We start from the raw sequence: 16,486 nt of genomic DNA on the forward strand, positions 1-16,486 counted from the left end.
ACAAAAAATTAGAAAATAAAATAAATGTTTTAATCGTTCGACTCTAATTAATATTTTCTCTTTCTTTACTTTTTAGAGATACTTTTTAAACGGTTGAAAACATTTGTAGAGCTACTTTAATTTTTAGAGAATAAAACATTTGTAGAAATACTTTGTTTTAGTTTTAATAATTTACTTTTTAGAGATTAAAGCATTTGTAGATTAACATTTGTAGAGATAAAACATTTGTAGATTAAGTAGATTAATTAATTTTTAATATATTAACTAACTATAAAGTATCTCTACTAATTCTACTAAATATTTGTGCCATACAAGTTTTGGTAGATTTCATGGTAATTGTATTTGAAAGAATTTTAAATTTGCAGATATTAGCTGCATCATGAAGAATATTCTGACATTTTTTGTTGAGCATGTGCGTTGAAATTGACAGCGTTTTAGAATCTTTCTAACAACGTCCATATGACTACTTTCTACTCCCACATAGAGATGATATGATTCATCATGGTCACATACAAAAACATTTTTCGTTGATCGGTCTAACAAATTGCAGATAACTTCATAGTATCTCATGGACGCTCCAAACCAAAGACAAATCTTTCTTCTCATCTCGCTCATCCAAAAGACTTGGTCTTGCATTTAGAACGAGTGTCTCTTCTAAAACAAAGTGTAAATATCAATTATCAAACATAAGAAGAATCAATTATTAAAATGGTATATAGCGAAACAAATCTATGGTCATGGACTTGAAAGCAGTGTGTGCAAGATATTTTCTCCTTTCTAACTGTAAATACAGTTCAGTCTCATGGTTTCTTGCAGTTTTCAACATTGCTTTTACAAGGGAAAGATGTATGTTTTCGAATGTCAAATACAAGAGAAATATTACATCTTTATTTGCAAGACACAAAGCTCTTCGGTAGATATCTACTAGATATGAAGCTGAAACCATTTGGTGCCCCTTCAAGTCCAAATGAAGGTAAGTGTATCCATCTATGTCCTTCACAACATATGGATTCAGTTTTCTCTTCTTTTCATTAGACACTTTAGCTGAAATAAAGTGTACAAGTTTTCCCCCGAGAGGTAAAAAACTAAAACAAGAAGAGAGAGTGTGAGAGGGATGATTTTGTTTTGTTCTACTCCAATGTCAAAAACCATTAAAAGACTCTCCATTCGCTAGTTTCTCATTTTCTTCATCTTTATTATCAAAACCAATACTGGTATAATAAATAAAGAACTAAAACTTGTTCTTTCTAACTTTCTTTTTCTAGGTTCAAGATAGAACTAAGCTTATATATATATGGTTAAATTTATTTGAAATATGAAAAGGATAATAATGAAAAGTTAATAAATTCTAAAAATTTCAACAAAATGAAATTTTCTAAATCTCTTGAAAAAATTTGGCGTTTTTAAGAATTTGGCAAAATTTGCAAATTATGTGTGTGGCATTAAGGAATATTAACAAAAAGTGGAAATTTTACTCTAGTCATTCACAAGTGTTTCATGAAATATTTTTAGAAGATTTGATCGAATATGTCGTTAAAAAATAACTAGAAAATTTGGAAATATAGCATTTTATGGTTCTCTATTAAAAGTAAAGTATTTGTGAGAGGATATTTGTATACTAGTATGCAGTGGATACATAAGTAAACTAGATTACAAACATTATTTCACTCAATTTTTATACATAGTAACTATCGGAAGGAACCTTGGATCTATGTTTCTTGAAATCCTTTCATGGTTTGTTCGGTTAGTTTCATTTGAGTTTTAGGTATGGTTTGGGTATAATATTTCTTTTAGAGAAGAAAATCAAATTAACCAATTGTCGAACCAAATTGAAAACCAATTTTTTTTAACAAAATCTTTCATATCGAATTAAACCAAATTTTTAACCAAAATTTTGAAGAAAACCTATCGAATCAAATCTAATTTCTAACTGACCTAACCAAAATTTCGGTTTGGCCCGGCGGGTTTAGTTCAAAATCCCAAGCCTAAGTTAAAAGCTTCCAGCTTTACGTTATAGTCTAGAAGATTTCGAATTGAGTAGTCTTTTCACACAAGAAGACAAATGGTTTTAACAACAACAGATTCTAAATCATTACAAGCTGTGTCTGAAGCATCGTACTTAGCCTAGATAGTTAGCTGACTACAGAGGACAAACCCAATAACAACGATAAGATTACACACTACACACTCCGTACTACTTTTTCTACATGAGACTTGACATCATTGAGTTAACAGAATCATCTTCCTGCTCCTGCTGCTTTGAGGAAATTATCAAAGGGACTAGCTGGTGGCAGACTCATCATGGACCACGTATCCTGAAACACACCACATTCTCTCCCATATATGCTCCCATCTTCTGTTACCTGTAAAGTTTCAACCTCCCTCAGTATTAGTAAAGTCAAGCACAGATTAAGTGTAGCCAAAACTGAAGTAGCTCTTACGTACCTTTTCAAGTGCAGATGACTCCTCTGACGAGTTTCTGTAGAGACCATTCACCTGGCGATTCTCAGTAGCCAACCACCTTGAGAGCTTCTGTCGTGTCCCAGTCCCAAAGGTTTCGCAGCGGTTTGTCATTGTGTCGTAAGGAAGTGGAGAAGTGGAGACAGATGACACAACCACTTGACCAGCCACCTCAAGCGCCTAGACAAACAAAATCATTTAACCAATCATAAGAATGACACATCAACCAGTAACTAACTTATGTTTAATGCTGACTACGCTTACAGATTCCATAAGCTGGCCAATGCTGATAACTTGAGGAGTAGATGATGAAGGAGACCCTCTTGGCTGAAAACGACAAGAGAGTTCACTCGTCACTTCGTCCTCAACCACTGAACCTGCAGGTATGTCCTGTAAACAAAAGAAACTATATATTATATCAATGTCCCAAAGATAAACCCAATCTGGATCTTGGGAGAATAGTTTATACCTCATCAAAGGACAGTGATTCCTTAGAGATGCTTTGGTTTGGTCCAGGCTCAGAGATAAGCCGTGACCCAAACATAAAAGCATCATCAGGTGTGAATGGCTCAGAGAGTTGCATCTGTACATCAGCTTCTTGGAGCTGAACAAGAAGTACAGACTTTAGAGCTATTATTCACTGAGAAACAAATAACATTAGAAGCTTTACCTTTGAAGCCTTAGATAGGTTCTTTGCCACAACATCGGTTATGATAGTGTTGGAGAGTTCTACTTTACTTCTCATCTCAAAGAGCATCGAAGTAGCCATCTGGCTATCACTTGATGACCCAAAATCGTTCATACTTGCCTGTGGTTTAACGTGGAGTTGCAAGTCATCGCCAATGAAGAGATAAGGATCCACCTGAAAATTTTAAGCACATAATCAAGTTATACACAACAACCTCCATGGAAAGATGAAACAACACACTGAGAACTCACATCACCAGGAAGTTGACTCTTCAATATCTTGCAGATATGAGGAATTTGATATATTTTGGCAGCAAACATAAGAGTACTTGTGGATAAAGCAAGGATCAACCGCTTGCAAACCGTTGGTAATGAGCCTGGCAATAAAGAACATTTTTTTAAGCGTTTGATCAGATTAAGAGAGTGTAATCAAATAAGTACCGTTGTTAAGGTCCAAAGAAAGGTTCCTCAGTGAGAAGAGATGCTGAAAGGCTCTAACAACAAGCCCATCATCAGGGTTCTGCAGTTAAAATGATCATGAGAGGGTTAAGTAAAGCATCACCAAAGTGTAGACACATTAAGAGAGACAGAAGAGGTGAGACCTTTAGTCTCAAGGAGAGAAGCACCAAACTCAAAGAATGAGCAATAGCTTCAATGTTTGAAGGCAAATTATCAGCAAGAGTTGCTTGTGTCCAAAATGCAGACAACAACTGTCCCATTTGATCTTCAGTAAACTTCATCATTGATGGTAACTGCATCACCAGATAGTATTAGACTATTGCATAAAAAATGGTGTTCATTAGCACACAACATAAATAAAAATGTTTACCATATCAGCTAGACTGACACCACCAGCAGTCCTATCAATCATGGAGTTCAACTTGTGAAAGTTTGGGGAAGATTTGTAGTTCTTAAGATCCTCATTATAACCATTCTTCTCAATCTTGACGCCGTCCTTCTCCTTTCTGAGCTTGTCTAATCGAGCAGCGATGGATGTGAACGCAGAGGTTTTATCACTTCTCAAATTCTTGGACTCGTTGAGATAACCAGAAGCTCTCACTGATGCAAGTCCAGCCTGAGACTGACCAGAACTCGGCAAGAGAATCACGGAGAATATCTCATGCGCTCCCACACGAGTTTCCACGTTTGGATGCAGCATTGCTTTAAGAAGCGCATCAAGAAGTGTGTCTGGGAAAACCTGTATGAAAATAGAAAAAAAAGGATTAAATAGCCTGTAAAGATAATGTTAGACTAGTGCTGGGCATATTTGGGTTTTCGGTTCAAGTCAGTTAGAATTTCGGGTTATTCGGGTTGTGTGTTTAGGACTCACTTAGGAACCAGACATTTTCGGATAGGATCGGGGGTTCGGGACGGGTTTCTATTTTTTTATAAAACTTGAAGTTGAACCAAATTAGAAATAGTTCGGGTTTGGTTCGGGTTTCAAGCCAAAAAAAAAAACGGAAAACCAAATAAAACCTGAGTTAAACCTGAAAAAAAAAATATTTGGTTCATTCGTATTTTTGGCTATCTTTTATTTATAATTTATATTATATATCTATATTAAAAATAATTAGTGTTTTATTATATTTCAAATATTCAGGTCCCTGTGTTTGGTTTTAGGTTCTGTTTCAGGTTTAGGAAAATATCAGGTTTTTGTAAATTTTGGTCCGGTTTCAGTTTCATTTTTTTGCTTGGTTTTCGGGTTACGGATAATATGCCCAGGACTATGTTAGACACTGAGAGTAAACACAAAGTTATAGCTCACCTGTTGTGAACGCATAGATGGTGATAAAGCTGAAGACATTGCATGAGCGAGAATCAACAGTGATCCAACAGCTGCACGTGACACAACTCCTGAAGAAGGAAGCCCTTCGACTAAAACAGCCATCATATCAAACAACGGTTGTGCATTTCCAATTCCTTTGGCTATCTCTCGCAGACAATCTTCAATAGAGTTTTGAAGCATCACGTTCAAGTTGAGTTCCTCTTCTCCAACTGATCTCGATGTTGCCTGGAAGCTTTTCCTCAGATGCCGACACAAGTCATTGACAAAACTGATGTCCCTGAGATAGGAGCTGGTCCTGATCAGCTTCCCTAGACAGCCAGCGACTTGTATGATGTATGCCTTGAGTTCAGGATCATTGGCAACATGCTTGTTGTCAAGATGACGTACAACAGTTGATAACACCAACTGCTGACTCCCTAGCATAAGAAAAAGAAACATAACTGTGAGTACACACATACATGCAGTTTTCAAGAAACGCTAGGCAGTAACAAGGCACTTTGTAGATGACTAATGACTATGCATTAATGAATATTGATATATATTTATATATTTTATATTTATATTTATATTAAATATTTTAGATTGTTTGTCTAATCACAAAATTATTTTGATGAATTATAAATTACAAAATTTAGACAAAATTATGGATTTGCATTAATATTATTGGTTGATTAAACAGATTTAGACCAATTTAAACCATTTTTTAAAAAAATTGTTTCGGTTATAACCGATTTGCCGAGCACCTAGACGCTGCCTAGGCCGATTTTTAGAACATTGCAAACATGAATAGACAAAAAAAACTATGTTCTAACGGAACACGAGAGATGAAGTAGATACCCGAGGTTTCCATCATATATGTTGCATCAGAAAGAACTATCATGGCCAACCCATTTGGAGGAGTCCATTGGCGTCTAGAGTTGAAATAGCTGAACATAGGATCCAAGATTAGCCGCAGAGTTGTGCTTTCTTTAGCCAGATCAACCATCCTCTGGAGACAAATCTGTGCCCACACTTTAGGCATCTCAGTCTCTTCTCTGAAAACAATCAAACAACTAAGTAAGTTTTCAAATAAGGGCACTGAGAAGCAAAGATTAGAAGGATTCAGTTAAGTTACTTAGTCAACAGAGTCGGATCTTTTCTTGCAGTTCTTGGTCTGACAACCATGTAGCTAGGACTATTACAACCGCTGACTCCTGTTCCTCGTCCTTCACATCTGATCACTTCGTTAACCCAGTTACAGTTTTGCTCTTCTCTGTCTTCATTTGTCTGAACGATCATGTTGGCCTCGTAGTTATCGAGAATGGCGTGTACAATCTCATCAAAAGCAGCAAAGATGTGTGAGAACTCTCCCATAAACCACACCTGGAGAAGAAACAAACATAAGAAAGAAAAAAAACAACAGATAAAACGGGACATAAAGTGAGATTGGCTGTTGTAGTTACCATGGCTGAAAGGCATTGCAGGCCAGATGCTCTCAGACACTGCTTCTGATGCTCGTCGCCTTGTTCACGAGCCAATGAGCAAACTTTATGCGCGAATTTCTCAATGCTGTGCGTGTAGGTTCCATCAACCTATTCATACCAGATGAAGAGTGAGAGATACTTCACACAAAGCGACACTAGAATTAAGATTTTTACCTGACTGTAAATGAACCTTGTCAGTGTTTGGCATCCAAGAATGGTTGGTGTGTCCTCCTTTGAATTCTCAAGTAGCTCTGTAACCACATTCAGCAAACTTGTAGCGAAATAAGCCCTTCAAAGGAAGAAACACACACATGTTAGTGAAAAGTTAAAGAATGTTGCTACGACTTTGCCTTACATTTGATCTTTGCAGTGGCAAAGCATCTTGTTGTAAGCCTCAGTGACGATATTGATGAACTTCATTTGCTCAGATCTAAGGTCCTTGTAACACCTCTCCTCAAGAATCTTAGCAATCTGTGACAAACCACAAACACACACAATATGATAAACTTACACACCAACTATTTAGTAAGAATCATTTAAAACAAAAAAACAAAACTATACCTTAGGGATACGGATTGGGTTTTTGGCAGCATACTCACACAATTTAACAATCTTTCTCTCATTTGGTGCACCATCCTACAGAAAAAAAAATCAATTAACAATTGTTACAAATTCACAAACCAAAACTCACATCAGACAAAACTTATGCATTATAAGTTGTTACAGTTGAACAAATATAACTTAAGACTGAAAGACACCAAGATATAGAAGCTCACAAGGAGACACTTACAGGGGATTTAGGGAAGATCTCACCGAGCAGTTTCTTGTAACGCTTGGCGGGATGTTTAGATCTAGGCCTGAGAGCAGGGCAGCAAACGCACATTGTCTCGCACGCTGGAAAAACATTCCTCGAGATGAACCCCATTTTTTATCTGCAAGCACTCAGAAGAACAAGAAGAAGAAAGTGGTGTTAATACAGGACAAAAGGTTCCATCTTTTGTACACCCTAGACTACACAAAGTAGCTAAGCTAAACTAAATCACTGTTCAAGGAGAAATTAAAAAGAATCAAACTTTCTATAAAATTTAGAAACTAGAGACCACTCATTGCATAAATTCAAAATTCAAAAATTTAAAACATAAAAAAAAGGTAAAAATTGTCAGAGGTTCAAAATCAGCAAAAACCCTAAAGGAATGTGAAGAACGAAACAAGGACAATGCGTTTGGAGACTAACAGGCCCTAACCAAATCTCAGCTTAGTTTCCAAAGGGTATATAGAATCAGGAGAGATCATGAAAGAAACAGAAAAGATAAGGGATTTGGAGACACATACAGAACTTCCTGGGGAACGGATCTGGAGAAAGGGCGAAGTGAAACTGCAAACTTGTTTCAAAGACAGAGATTTGATTAATCTAGAAAGTGAATGAGAGAGAGAGAGAGAGAGAGAGAGGGGAAAAGGCGCGTGGATGTGGAATCCAAAACTTCAATTACAGAGGAGAGAGAGAGAAGGAGAAAGCACGTGAGATTGTCACAGATTTTAATGTTATTTCCTTTTTTTCACTTGGAAAAAAGCAGAACTAGGTCCTGTCTTTGTGTCAGAACAATTTGGCTTGGTTTGGTTTTTCGAAAATTTGCTCCATATTTATCCCAATTATTGCAAAATCGTCAAATTATTTTTAAATGTACACAAGTGCCCCCTCCCATGTCTTGTTACTCGAGTTTATGACTTGGGCAACAAGTATTTGGTTGCTTTCAACAACATTCATCTTCTTCGCTAGACGCAAGCAAGACACGGTTTCAATCACATCCAGACACATTGTCATCTTTGACTAGAGTGCTGTTTGTTTGGTCGACGCAGTTTTCGGCGTCGGCGTCGGCGTCGGCGTCGGCGTCGGCGTCAATGAAAATAGTTGTTGTTCGTTTCGTAGACGCTGACGCCGACGCCGACGCTGACGCCGACTATTGTTCGTTTAGAAGACGCAGGAAATTGACGCCGACGCCGACGCCGACGCAGGAAACAGATTTTTGGGTTGTTCGTTTGATAGATACTGCGGTTATTTTTATTTCTTCATATTTTATTTTAAAAAATTTGTAAAATTGTATTTTAAATAAACAAATGTAATTTAAATATATTTACATCCATTAAAATATTATGTTTACTTGGTATATAAATTTTTGGTCAAATATACGAGTATAAAAATATTTTTTGATCATAAATTATAAGCTAAGTTAAAACAAAAATAATACTTCAAAATATTTATCACTAAACAAAAGCTAAATAATACATTAAGTTGATTATAAAAGAAAAAAACATTAAGTCTTAAATAAATATCACATATAAATGATCATCAAAGTTGTATTTTAAATAAACAAATGTAATTTAAATATATTTACATCCATTAAAATATTATGTTTACTTGGTATATAAATTTTTGGTCAAATATACGAGTATAAAAATATTTTTTGATCATAAATTATAAGCTAAGTTAAAACAAAAATAATACTTCAAAATATTTATCACTAAACAAAAGCTAAATAATACATTAAGTTGATTATAAAAGAAAAAACATTAAATCTTAAATAAATATCACATATAAATGATCATCTCAAGGGTCTCCTGCACGTTCCCAAAACCTTAGCTTGTAAAACTAACTTTGTTCATCTAAGCCAACTTGTAACTGGAAGTAATCTAGTCTTATAATTTTACAAAGTCTCCTAACAAAAAGCTAACCAAAGACGGAGAAGGCACTCATTCTTCATCAAAAATCTAACAACGCAAACACAACACACAAACACAAACGTACAAACACAAATGTACAAACACAAATGTACAAAGCAAACACACAGCGAAAAAGCAAACACAAATTCTATACGGATGATAGCTAGAGTGAGTGACGAACCTTACGATAGAGTGAGAGATGAAGAAGCTTCGGAGAACTTGAGACAAGGCTGAACACGGACCACACTTAAGTGCTTTAGAACAGAGACAATTACCTCATGGAGAAAAGGAAGAGATGGGTTTGGCCGAGCTCGAGATGCTATGGAGAAGAGAGCTTCGAGATGCTATGGAGAAGAGAGAGCTTCGAGATGAGATGCCATGGAGAAGAGAGCTTCGAGATCGAGATGGACCGAGAGAGAGAGAGCTGGGTTCGAGATCGAGAGATCGAGAGAGAGAGAGAGCTGGGTTTGAGATCGAGATATATGGAGAAGAGAGAGCTTCGAGAGAGAGAGCTTGAGATGTCGGGATCGAGACAGAGAGCTTGAGAGGCGTCTGAGATCGAGAGAAGAGGGCTGCGTCGATGGGGAGAAAGGCTGCGTCTGCGGCTATTAGACTTTAGGTATATTTGTAAATAATAAATTAGGTTAGGGGTAAAACTGTAATTAGCTTAAGTTGACGCAAAAAACAGACGCAGACGCAGGATTTTACGGCGTTAGAAACATGACGCAGCGTTCGGCCGCAGACGCAGACGCAGGTACCCGCGTCAATTAAACGAACAAGCGTGAACGGAAAACATTGACGCAGCCACGAACAGCTCTTAGATCAACATCTTATTACATTGTAAAATTTGCTGCTGTTAGGTTCAATAGATTGAGAAACAAAATCGCTGAAGGAGATCACAAGTTGCGAAATTTTAAATCTGGTCTAGTGATGACAGAGATAAACTCTTCAAGCAAATCAAACTTGAACTTGCAAGAGTCTGATCTCACTGATATTCAGAAGTCTTGGTCTTGAACTCTTCAAGCAAATTCTCGATGCTCTTAACCGAGTGGGCTGCACTGTCTCTTATCCGAACACTCACCTGAACATGTCAAGAGTCCAATACAACACAAAAATTAGTCGAGCTCCAGAGACCCTACATTATAAGGAATAGGCCAATCACTAACCTGTCCTGTAGCAGCTTCGGTTTCACCAACTACAAGTATGTAGTTGTACTGAGCAAGCTGAGCTTCTCGCACCTACAGACACCATAACCACCACTCAAGTCAAGACAAGTAAACCAGCCAACCACAGAACATGAACCCCAAGATTGTTACCTTTTTATCAATCTTTCTGTCTGTTATGTCCGCATCAACATGGTACCCAGCTTCATGAATTTGTTTCTTCACCTGTTTGAATGTTTGAGAGAAAACGAAAAGCCAAAGATCAGACTACCAGTTAAAGTCTATAAGAACCCCAGTTGCTTAATAAAGAGTGCAGCCACGCATGTAACCTGTAATGCGTATCCCTCAGATTTCTTTGATATAGGGCAAACTATGGCCTGGCGCGGACTAAGCCAGAAGGGCCATTTCCCTTTGTAATGCTCCAGCAATATGGCAAACATACGCTCCACAGATCCCAAGACGGCTCTATGTATCATCACAGGTCTTTGCCTCTTCGCTTCGTCGTCAGCTGAGTATTCCAGCTTGAAGCGATCAGGAAGTTGAAAATCAAGCTGTAACAAGAAACATACAATCAAACTCCTGCCCTGACTGACTATACCAAGAGAAAAACGGAAAACTAAATAGAGTTTGGGACCGTAACCTGTAAAGTTGCACACTGGAATTTCCTGTTCATCGCATCAGAAACTGTGATGTCTATCTTTGGGCCATAGAACGCACCATCTCCTTCGTTCAACTGCCAAAACAACACACTTTAGAAAAAATGCAGACTTTGTGAATAGACTTTTGAGTGTTCATTCATCAGTAAGTGTACATACCACCCATGTCTTTCCAAAAGCATCTAGGGCTATTTTGAGATCATTTTCAGCTTTATCCCATGTTGCCAAATCTCCAAGGTACTTTTCTGGCCTCTGAGATTCAAATTAACATGAAAATAATGAGCGACAGAAACATATCACCCAAAGTCTATAAGAAATTGAAGAATATTCAGATATGATACCGTTGAAAGCTTTAGCTCATAGGTAAAGCCAAAGATTTTGTAAGCATAGTCGATGAACTCCAACACAGCCTTCACTTCATCCGTGACCTGCAAACAAAAAACATTAACCACAAAAGAGGGAGGAAAAGGAGGTCCAACATTGCCAGACACAAGAATATCACAAACCTGATCCTCTGTACAGAATATGTGTGCATCATCCTGTAATAAGTGATGTAATTATCATATATGTAACATGGAACTGGGAAAATGATAAATAAGCAAATTCAACAAGGACATGAAATATACCTGCTGGAACCGTCGGACACGAGTCAGCCCACTAAGTGCTCCACTTGCCTCATTGCGGTGCAACACTCCAAAGTCAGCCAGTCTAATCGGTAACTCTGCATAACATATAAGCCGTAAAAAGATGGTGTCAGCAAAGACAAATGATTGACTTCGCAATTTCTTCCTTGACCATAGGTTACAAAGCACGAATTATACTTTCGAGCAAAGTCTCTTGTCATAGAAAAAGATCAGCACCGAGTAATCTACTAGAGAGTTTTGATAGTATGTTAGGCAGTAAACTTTAATTTCCAGTACTAATATCATTCCTAGAGCTGTGAGTTGATGATATTAAACTGCACTACAGGAGCAGAGTCGCACCTCTGTATGAGCGAACCCTGTGTTGGAACATCAAGCAGTGACCAGGGCAATTCATAGGTTTGAGCCCGAACTCTTGCTTCTCAATCTGCATAGCGAACATTCACAAAAGTCATTCACGTGCGGAATATAACCTAAGCTAAATTAGTTGGTAAAGACTCTTAAGCTTTCCATGTACTCTTACATCAAAAGTAAACATATTCTCCTTGTAATTTGCAGCATGTCCAGAAGTTTCCCACAGATTCATGTTGTACATATTTGGTGTTATAACCTGCCAAAGCAAATTCAGTTTAGCGTTTGCGATTAATCAAGTACATTAAATATTCAGATGAGAGCTTAGAAAAACCTCTGTGTAACCCCTTTTCCAATATTGCTCCTTAATGAATTCCATCAACTTGTTATATACGCGAGTGCCGAGTGGAAGGAAGAACCAACTCCCAGGGCTGAAGCTCAAGGATGATGAGTATATATATATCAGTATAGTTGATCACCAGGTCACAAAGACAAAAACAAAGTTGAGTAGCACTGAAAGAACCTGAGAGGATGACAAAAGAAAAGTTCCTGCTTTTGGCCCAATAGTCTGTGGTCATACTTTTTGGCTTCTTCTAGAAACTGAAGATATTTCTGCAACAACCAAGACAAAGACGATATATATTATGCACACTCAGGACCCTGGCATAGCAGTCAGAATATTTTAAGAAAAAGGAGTACCTTCAGCTGTTTCTGATCTGGATAAGATATCCCATAAACCCTCTGCAAGCTCTCACGGTCTTTGCTACCCCTCCAGTAAGCTGATGAGGCCTGAGAAACATATACTGGTCAACACAAGAAACAAAACTAGAATCTGGATTAATGGAACTCCTAGAGATATAGGACCAACTCACCCTCAAACACTTGAAAGCTTTCACAAAAGAAGTGTTTGGAATGTGCGGTCCACGACACAAATCAACAAGAGGACCACATCTATAGACAGTAATGGTCTTGTCGGCAGGTAAATCATTGATGATTTCAACCTAGATGGTTAACAGCAGAAAGTATGAGTCCAAAAATCAAATAAAAGAAGACAAGTAACCACTTCAGTGATAATAATATATGTAGCTTTAATACACCTTAAAGTTGTTATCAGAAAACATCTCAATCGCCTGATCTTTCGTCACTTCAACCCTCTCAAATGGTTGCGCTTCCTGAGATGTAAATAGAAGAGAATCAGATCAACAGAAAATGTGAGTAAAAGTTGGGCGACATACTCATTATATTCTCACTTAAAGATATGAAAAGAAGCAAATTAGTTTACAACGAAGCTTAGCAGACTAAAGAAAAAACCAATACCTTAGCAGCTTTTGCAGCACCAGCTTCAATGTTAGGGAAGTGATTGTCATTCAGCCCCAAGTCACCATAAAACGCATCATAGTAGAAACCCTGCAATAACAACACACAAATAACATCAACGATAACCAACCCTCTGCACAAATACCAAGAAACAGAAAAAAGTTTCATCCTTTATTGTTCTACTCTTCACAACAGATTGAACATGAACTTATGAAAAAGATAAAACACCAAAAACAAGCCGCTCTTACCTCTCCTCTCGTAGTACACGGTCCTATACACAGCTGACAACCATACTCCTGCTCAAGAGCCTGCACCCAAGAAGATCACACCTTTTTAATCATCCGCCACAAAAACCAAGAACTAAACCGAAACACTTCTTTTTTTACCTGACCAAGAACGTGAGCACTAGAATGCCAAAGAGTATCCCGTCCCTTGTCACTATCAAACTTGAACAACTCAAGCTTACAATCACCTTCCAACGGCCTACTCATATCCCAAAGCTCATCATTAACCGATGAGATCAACGCAGAGTTAGCCAACCCCTTCGAAATCTCCCCGGCGATGTCCATCGGAGTAGTCTCCCACTTCCTCCCTTCTTTCACGGTCCCATCGGGTAACGTAATCCTACACGACAACATCAGAACTGAAACGTAAACACACAATGAATGTGTTATGTGTAGTTACTTGATTGGGTCGTGGGGGAGAGATTTGAGCTTCTCGAGCTGGTGGGATTGGATCTGCTCGAAGAGCTTGATGCGCTTGGGGATGACGGCGGAGAGATAGGACTCGTTCTTTGGGTGGCTGGTTGACATTGGTGGGAGAGTGCAAAACGACGACGCGGAGAGTGAGTGAGAAGAAGTGTAACGACGGATAGAGCGAGCCGAGAGACGGAGGAGCATCAAAGGGTTCTTTCTGTTCCCCGAGTGTAGCTAGCTAGGGCTTTGTCACTAAACCGGGAAATCCGAAAGAAACTACTGTACAGAGTGATTCTTGGTTTAGCCGGTTCAATCCGGAAATCAAACTTCAACAACAAACCGGCTAATAGAGCGAGCCGAGAGACGGAGGAGCATTCGAAGGGGTAAATGCGGCGGTTACGTTCAAAGGGTTTCTGTTACTACCACTTGCCAGAGTGTAGCTAGCTTAGGGCTTTTTTTTTTCATTAAACCAGGAAAATTAAAACAAACCTAACTGAAATTTAGTGATTCTAGGCGGTTATGGTGAAATTCACTTCTGAGTTGAACCGGCCAAACCAACAAATTAAATTTATCTGTATTATATGAAACTAGATGATATATTGTACTTAAATATTATTATAAACCATATACATTTTGGTATCAATAATCTTTTTTACATTTGTATTTTTCCCGATTATCAAATAACTATTCAGTTTTAGGTAACTTTATATGAAATTATTTGAATTCTATTATCTCTTGAGAAAATTGAATTTAACTGAAACAAACACATATTCTGAATGATGATGTTGAGCTCCAATACAAAACATTCACCACTTTTAGAAACCTACTCCTCCATGATTTCCAGACCTGGCTTTAACGTTTCCAGACCCATGGAGATAACAAGTACATGAACGCAGACAAAACAATGACTCGAGTTTCAAGTAATTGGGTAACATTGCTATGCCTAGTCCACACTGAAAAACAACTAAGTAGCAAAACAACGCATGACACACTCGCAGTTCGACAGAAGAAAGGAACCAATCAGGCCTTTATAGCGTCAGCTCTAGGTTTCCATAGCCCTAGCCTGTACTTCTGGCTATATTTCAGTATCAGCTTCCTCTGCCAAAAAAAAAAAATAAATCACAAGTCATAAGTGTAAAATAATAGCAACATGTCAAGTTATTTTTGATGAGTGTTAGTTCACCAAACCTATTAACATTTTACATGAAAGGATATATGTCTTAATGAGCGACAGGAAATGTGAACAAGCCTACTACGTTTCAAGTTCTTTTGAGCGAAATAACAGCTAAACTCAAGTTTTTTTCTTTTTATTTTCTCCTAGTCTTATATAGTCCATTAAATCACGTAATGGAACAAACAAAAAGTACCAGATTGTTTCATTCCTAACATATTAGTATCCCCTTGAAAACCTGGGACAATGCAGCAGAACAGAAGGTGTTTGATAGTACTTACATGTTTGCAAGGGACGCCATGCTTCTTGAGCCTGAGGGTACGAGTCACAAGCAGTTTCGAAAGATCACCAATCTCTGTCTCAAGTTTAGCGATATGAGTCTCAACTCCTCCCCCAATCCCACTCAAGAACTCAGGAATCCCAACTTTCACTGTAAATATCAAATCAAAATCAAGACTTTGACTTAACCCATAATACTATTCACTAGATTAAAAAAAAAAATTCATTCCTTTTTCAATTTTACAGCTATCCAAGAACTGAAAACACACTTAATTTTTTTTTTTCACTCGCATTCGATGATTAAGCTCAGTAACTCATCTAAGGTAACGAATCAGCCACTATATCTAAATCTGAATCGATTAAAAAAAAAGCGAAATATAAAGAAGAATAAAAAAAGGGTTACCGGCATAAGGAGCAGGTTTGGAGTAGAATCTGGAGAGGCTTGGAGTCGAAGAAGGTCGTGTTGTCCTCAGAAGAGATCTCGCGCTCTGTATCATTTGCATCCACGCCATTGTCGGAAGCTTTTCTTCAATAGTCAGGCGTTGACAAATCTTCTCTTCCTCCGTCGTATCGGCGATACTTTGGGGGTTTTTGGTATCTCGTGACGAACGCACTAGTACGACGTCGTTTCACCGGAAACAACAAGTGAAGAGGCTTTTCCGAAAAGCGATTGTTTGTTCAAGCCCATCGGATAAGCCCATTAGCCGAATCAAATGTTATCATGTCGATAGAATTGTTGTGTGGACTGCTTTTGTTAAGACAGGGATAACTAATAAAAAGGAAATTTCTTATAATTGTTTTTCATTAATCAATAGCTTTTGTTGCAATATATATATATATATATATATATATATGTTCACTTCACTATATGGGAGATTAAATTCAGAAATGTGGATTTATTACACACTGCTCCCATTTGTTTATGTTTTTTTTAGTAAATTAAATTTTATTTAACCTATGATTCAACTATATCAAGATTCAACTTCCTTGTGACCCCCTAACAGACTTTTTGATACTTTATATAATAGTACTAGTAGTCAAACAAAAATCGAAATAAAAAAACTAATTTTTGGTCATTTTCAATTCTCCCACCAATATT

The 16,486-nt window shown here is 37.6% G+C and overlaps 3 protein-coding genes across 4 annotated transcripts; all 3 read right to left on the reverse strand.

Annotated features, from left to right (window-relative positions):
* Nucleotides 1-2,026: 2,026 nt before the first annotated feature.
* BNAC09G03440D (protein SEMI-ROLLED LEAF 2) lies at nt 2,027-7,963 on the reverse strand. Its single transcript, XM_013881988.3, has 18 exons — nt 7,729-7,963; nt 7,187-7,328; nt 6,958-7,032; nt 6,752-6,867; nt 6,571-6,685; nt 6,376-6,504; nt 6,048-6,295; nt 5,771-5,967; nt 4,913-5,349; nt 3,977-4,345; nt 3,750-3,899; nt 3,589-3,667; nt 3,400-3,524; nt 3,131-3,322; nt 2,930-3,064; nt 2,725-2,850; nt 2,446-2,640; nt 2,027-2,363 (listed from the first exon to the last, which is right to left on the reverse strand). Exons 2-18 carry the CDS (start codon nt 7,319-7,321, stop codon nt 2,238-2,240), a joined length of 2,949 nt encoding a protein of 982 aa, XP_013737442.2. The 5' UTR covers nt 7,322-7,328; nt 7,729-7,963; the 3' UTR covers nt 2,027-2,237.
* A 1,233-nt stretch (nt 7,964-9,196) lies between these two features.
* On the reverse strand, nt 9,197-14,208 carry LOC106440346 (threonine--tRNA ligase, mitochondrial 1). 2 transcript variants are annotated; one of them, XM_048769723.1, is made up of 20 exons: nt 13,927-14,189; nt 13,629-13,866; nt 13,491-13,550; nt 13,243-13,332; nt 13,023-13,097; nt 12,798-12,926; nt 12,625-12,714; nt 12,449-12,537; nt 12,260-12,356; nt 12,098-12,184; nt 11,917-12,001; nt 11,560-11,654; nt 11,440-11,472; nt 11,275-11,361; nt 11,093-11,185; nt 10,918-11,010; nt 10,607-10,828; nt 10,431-10,502; nt 10,281-10,352; nt 9,197-10,195 (listed from the first exon to the last, which is right to left on the reverse strand). In XM_048769723.1, the coding sequence occupies exons 1-20, from the start codon at nt 14,139-14,141 to the stop codon at nt 10,100-10,102; spliced, it is 2,118 nt and encodes a 705-aa protein (XP_048625680.1). In that variant the 5' UTR covers nt 14,142-14,189; the 3' UTR covers nt 9,197-10,099. The 2 variants fall into 2 exon arrangements, with proteins under 2 accessions (XP_048625680.1, XP_048625679.1); XM_048769722.1 differs by having other exon boundaries at nt 11,275-11,472; nt 13,927-14,208.
* Nucleotides 14,209-14,688: 480 nt separating this feature from the next.
* On the reverse strand, nt 14,689-16,011 carry BNAC09G03460D. Its single transcript, XM_013885911.2, has 3 exons — nt 15,791-16,011; nt 15,390-15,538; nt 14,689-15,035 (listed from the first exon to the last, which is right to left on the reverse strand). The coding sequence occupies exons 1-3, from the start codon at nt 15,897-15,899 to the stop codon at nt 14,958-14,960; spliced, it is 336 nt and encodes a 111-aa protein (XP_013741365.2). The 5' UTR covers nt 15,900-16,011; the 3' UTR covers nt 14,689-14,957.
* Between the last annotated feature and the right edge of the window lie 475 nt (nt 16,012-16,486).

The sequence above is a fragment of the Brassica napus genome, chromosome C9 (assembly GCF_020379485.1).
Source record: "Brassica napus cultivar Da-Ae chromosome C9, Da-Ae, whole genome shotgun sequence".
Lineage (NCBI taxonomy): Eukaryota > Viridiplantae > Streptophyta > Magnoliopsida > Brassicales > Brassicaceae > Brassica > Brassica napus.

Coding starts and splice junctions, on each gene's coding strand:
- BNAC09G03460D (XM_013885911.2), bottom strand. CDS start 15,899: ATGGCGTGGATGCAAATGATACAGAGCGCGAGATCTCTTCTGAGGACA. Junction 15,539..15,790: donor CAAACCTGCTCCTTATGCCG/GTAACCCTTTTT, acceptor TGATATTTACAG/TGAAAGTTGGGATTCCTGAG. Junction 15,036..15,389: donor ATGGCGTCCCTTGCAAACAT/GTAAGTACTATC, acceptor TTTTTTTGGCAG/AGGAAGCTGATACTGAAATA.
- BNAC09G03440D (XM_013881988.3), bottom strand. CDS start 7,321: ATGGGGTTCATCTCGAGGAATGTTTTTCCAGCGTGCGAGACAATGTGC. Junction 6,296..6,375: donor TGCAATGCCTTTCAGCCATG/GTAACTACAACA, acceptor TTTCTTCTCCAG/GTGTGGTTTATGGGAGAGTT. Junction 3,525..3,588: donor TTCTTTGGACCTTAACAACG/GTACTTATTTGA, acceptor CTTTATTGCCAG/GCTCATTACCAACGGTTTGC.
- LOC106440346 (XM_048769722.1), bottom strand. CDS start 14,141: ATGCTCCTCCGTCTCTCGGCTCGCTCTATCCGTCGTTACACTTCTTCT. Junction 13,551..13,628: donor GTGCTCACGTTCTTGGTCAG/GTAAAAAAAGAA, acceptor TCTTGGGTGCAG/GCTCTTGAGCAGGAGTATGG. Junction 10,829..10,917: donor TCCAGTGTGCAACTTTACAG/GTTACGGTCCCA, acceptor TTCTTGTTACAG/CTTGATTTTCAACTTCCTGA.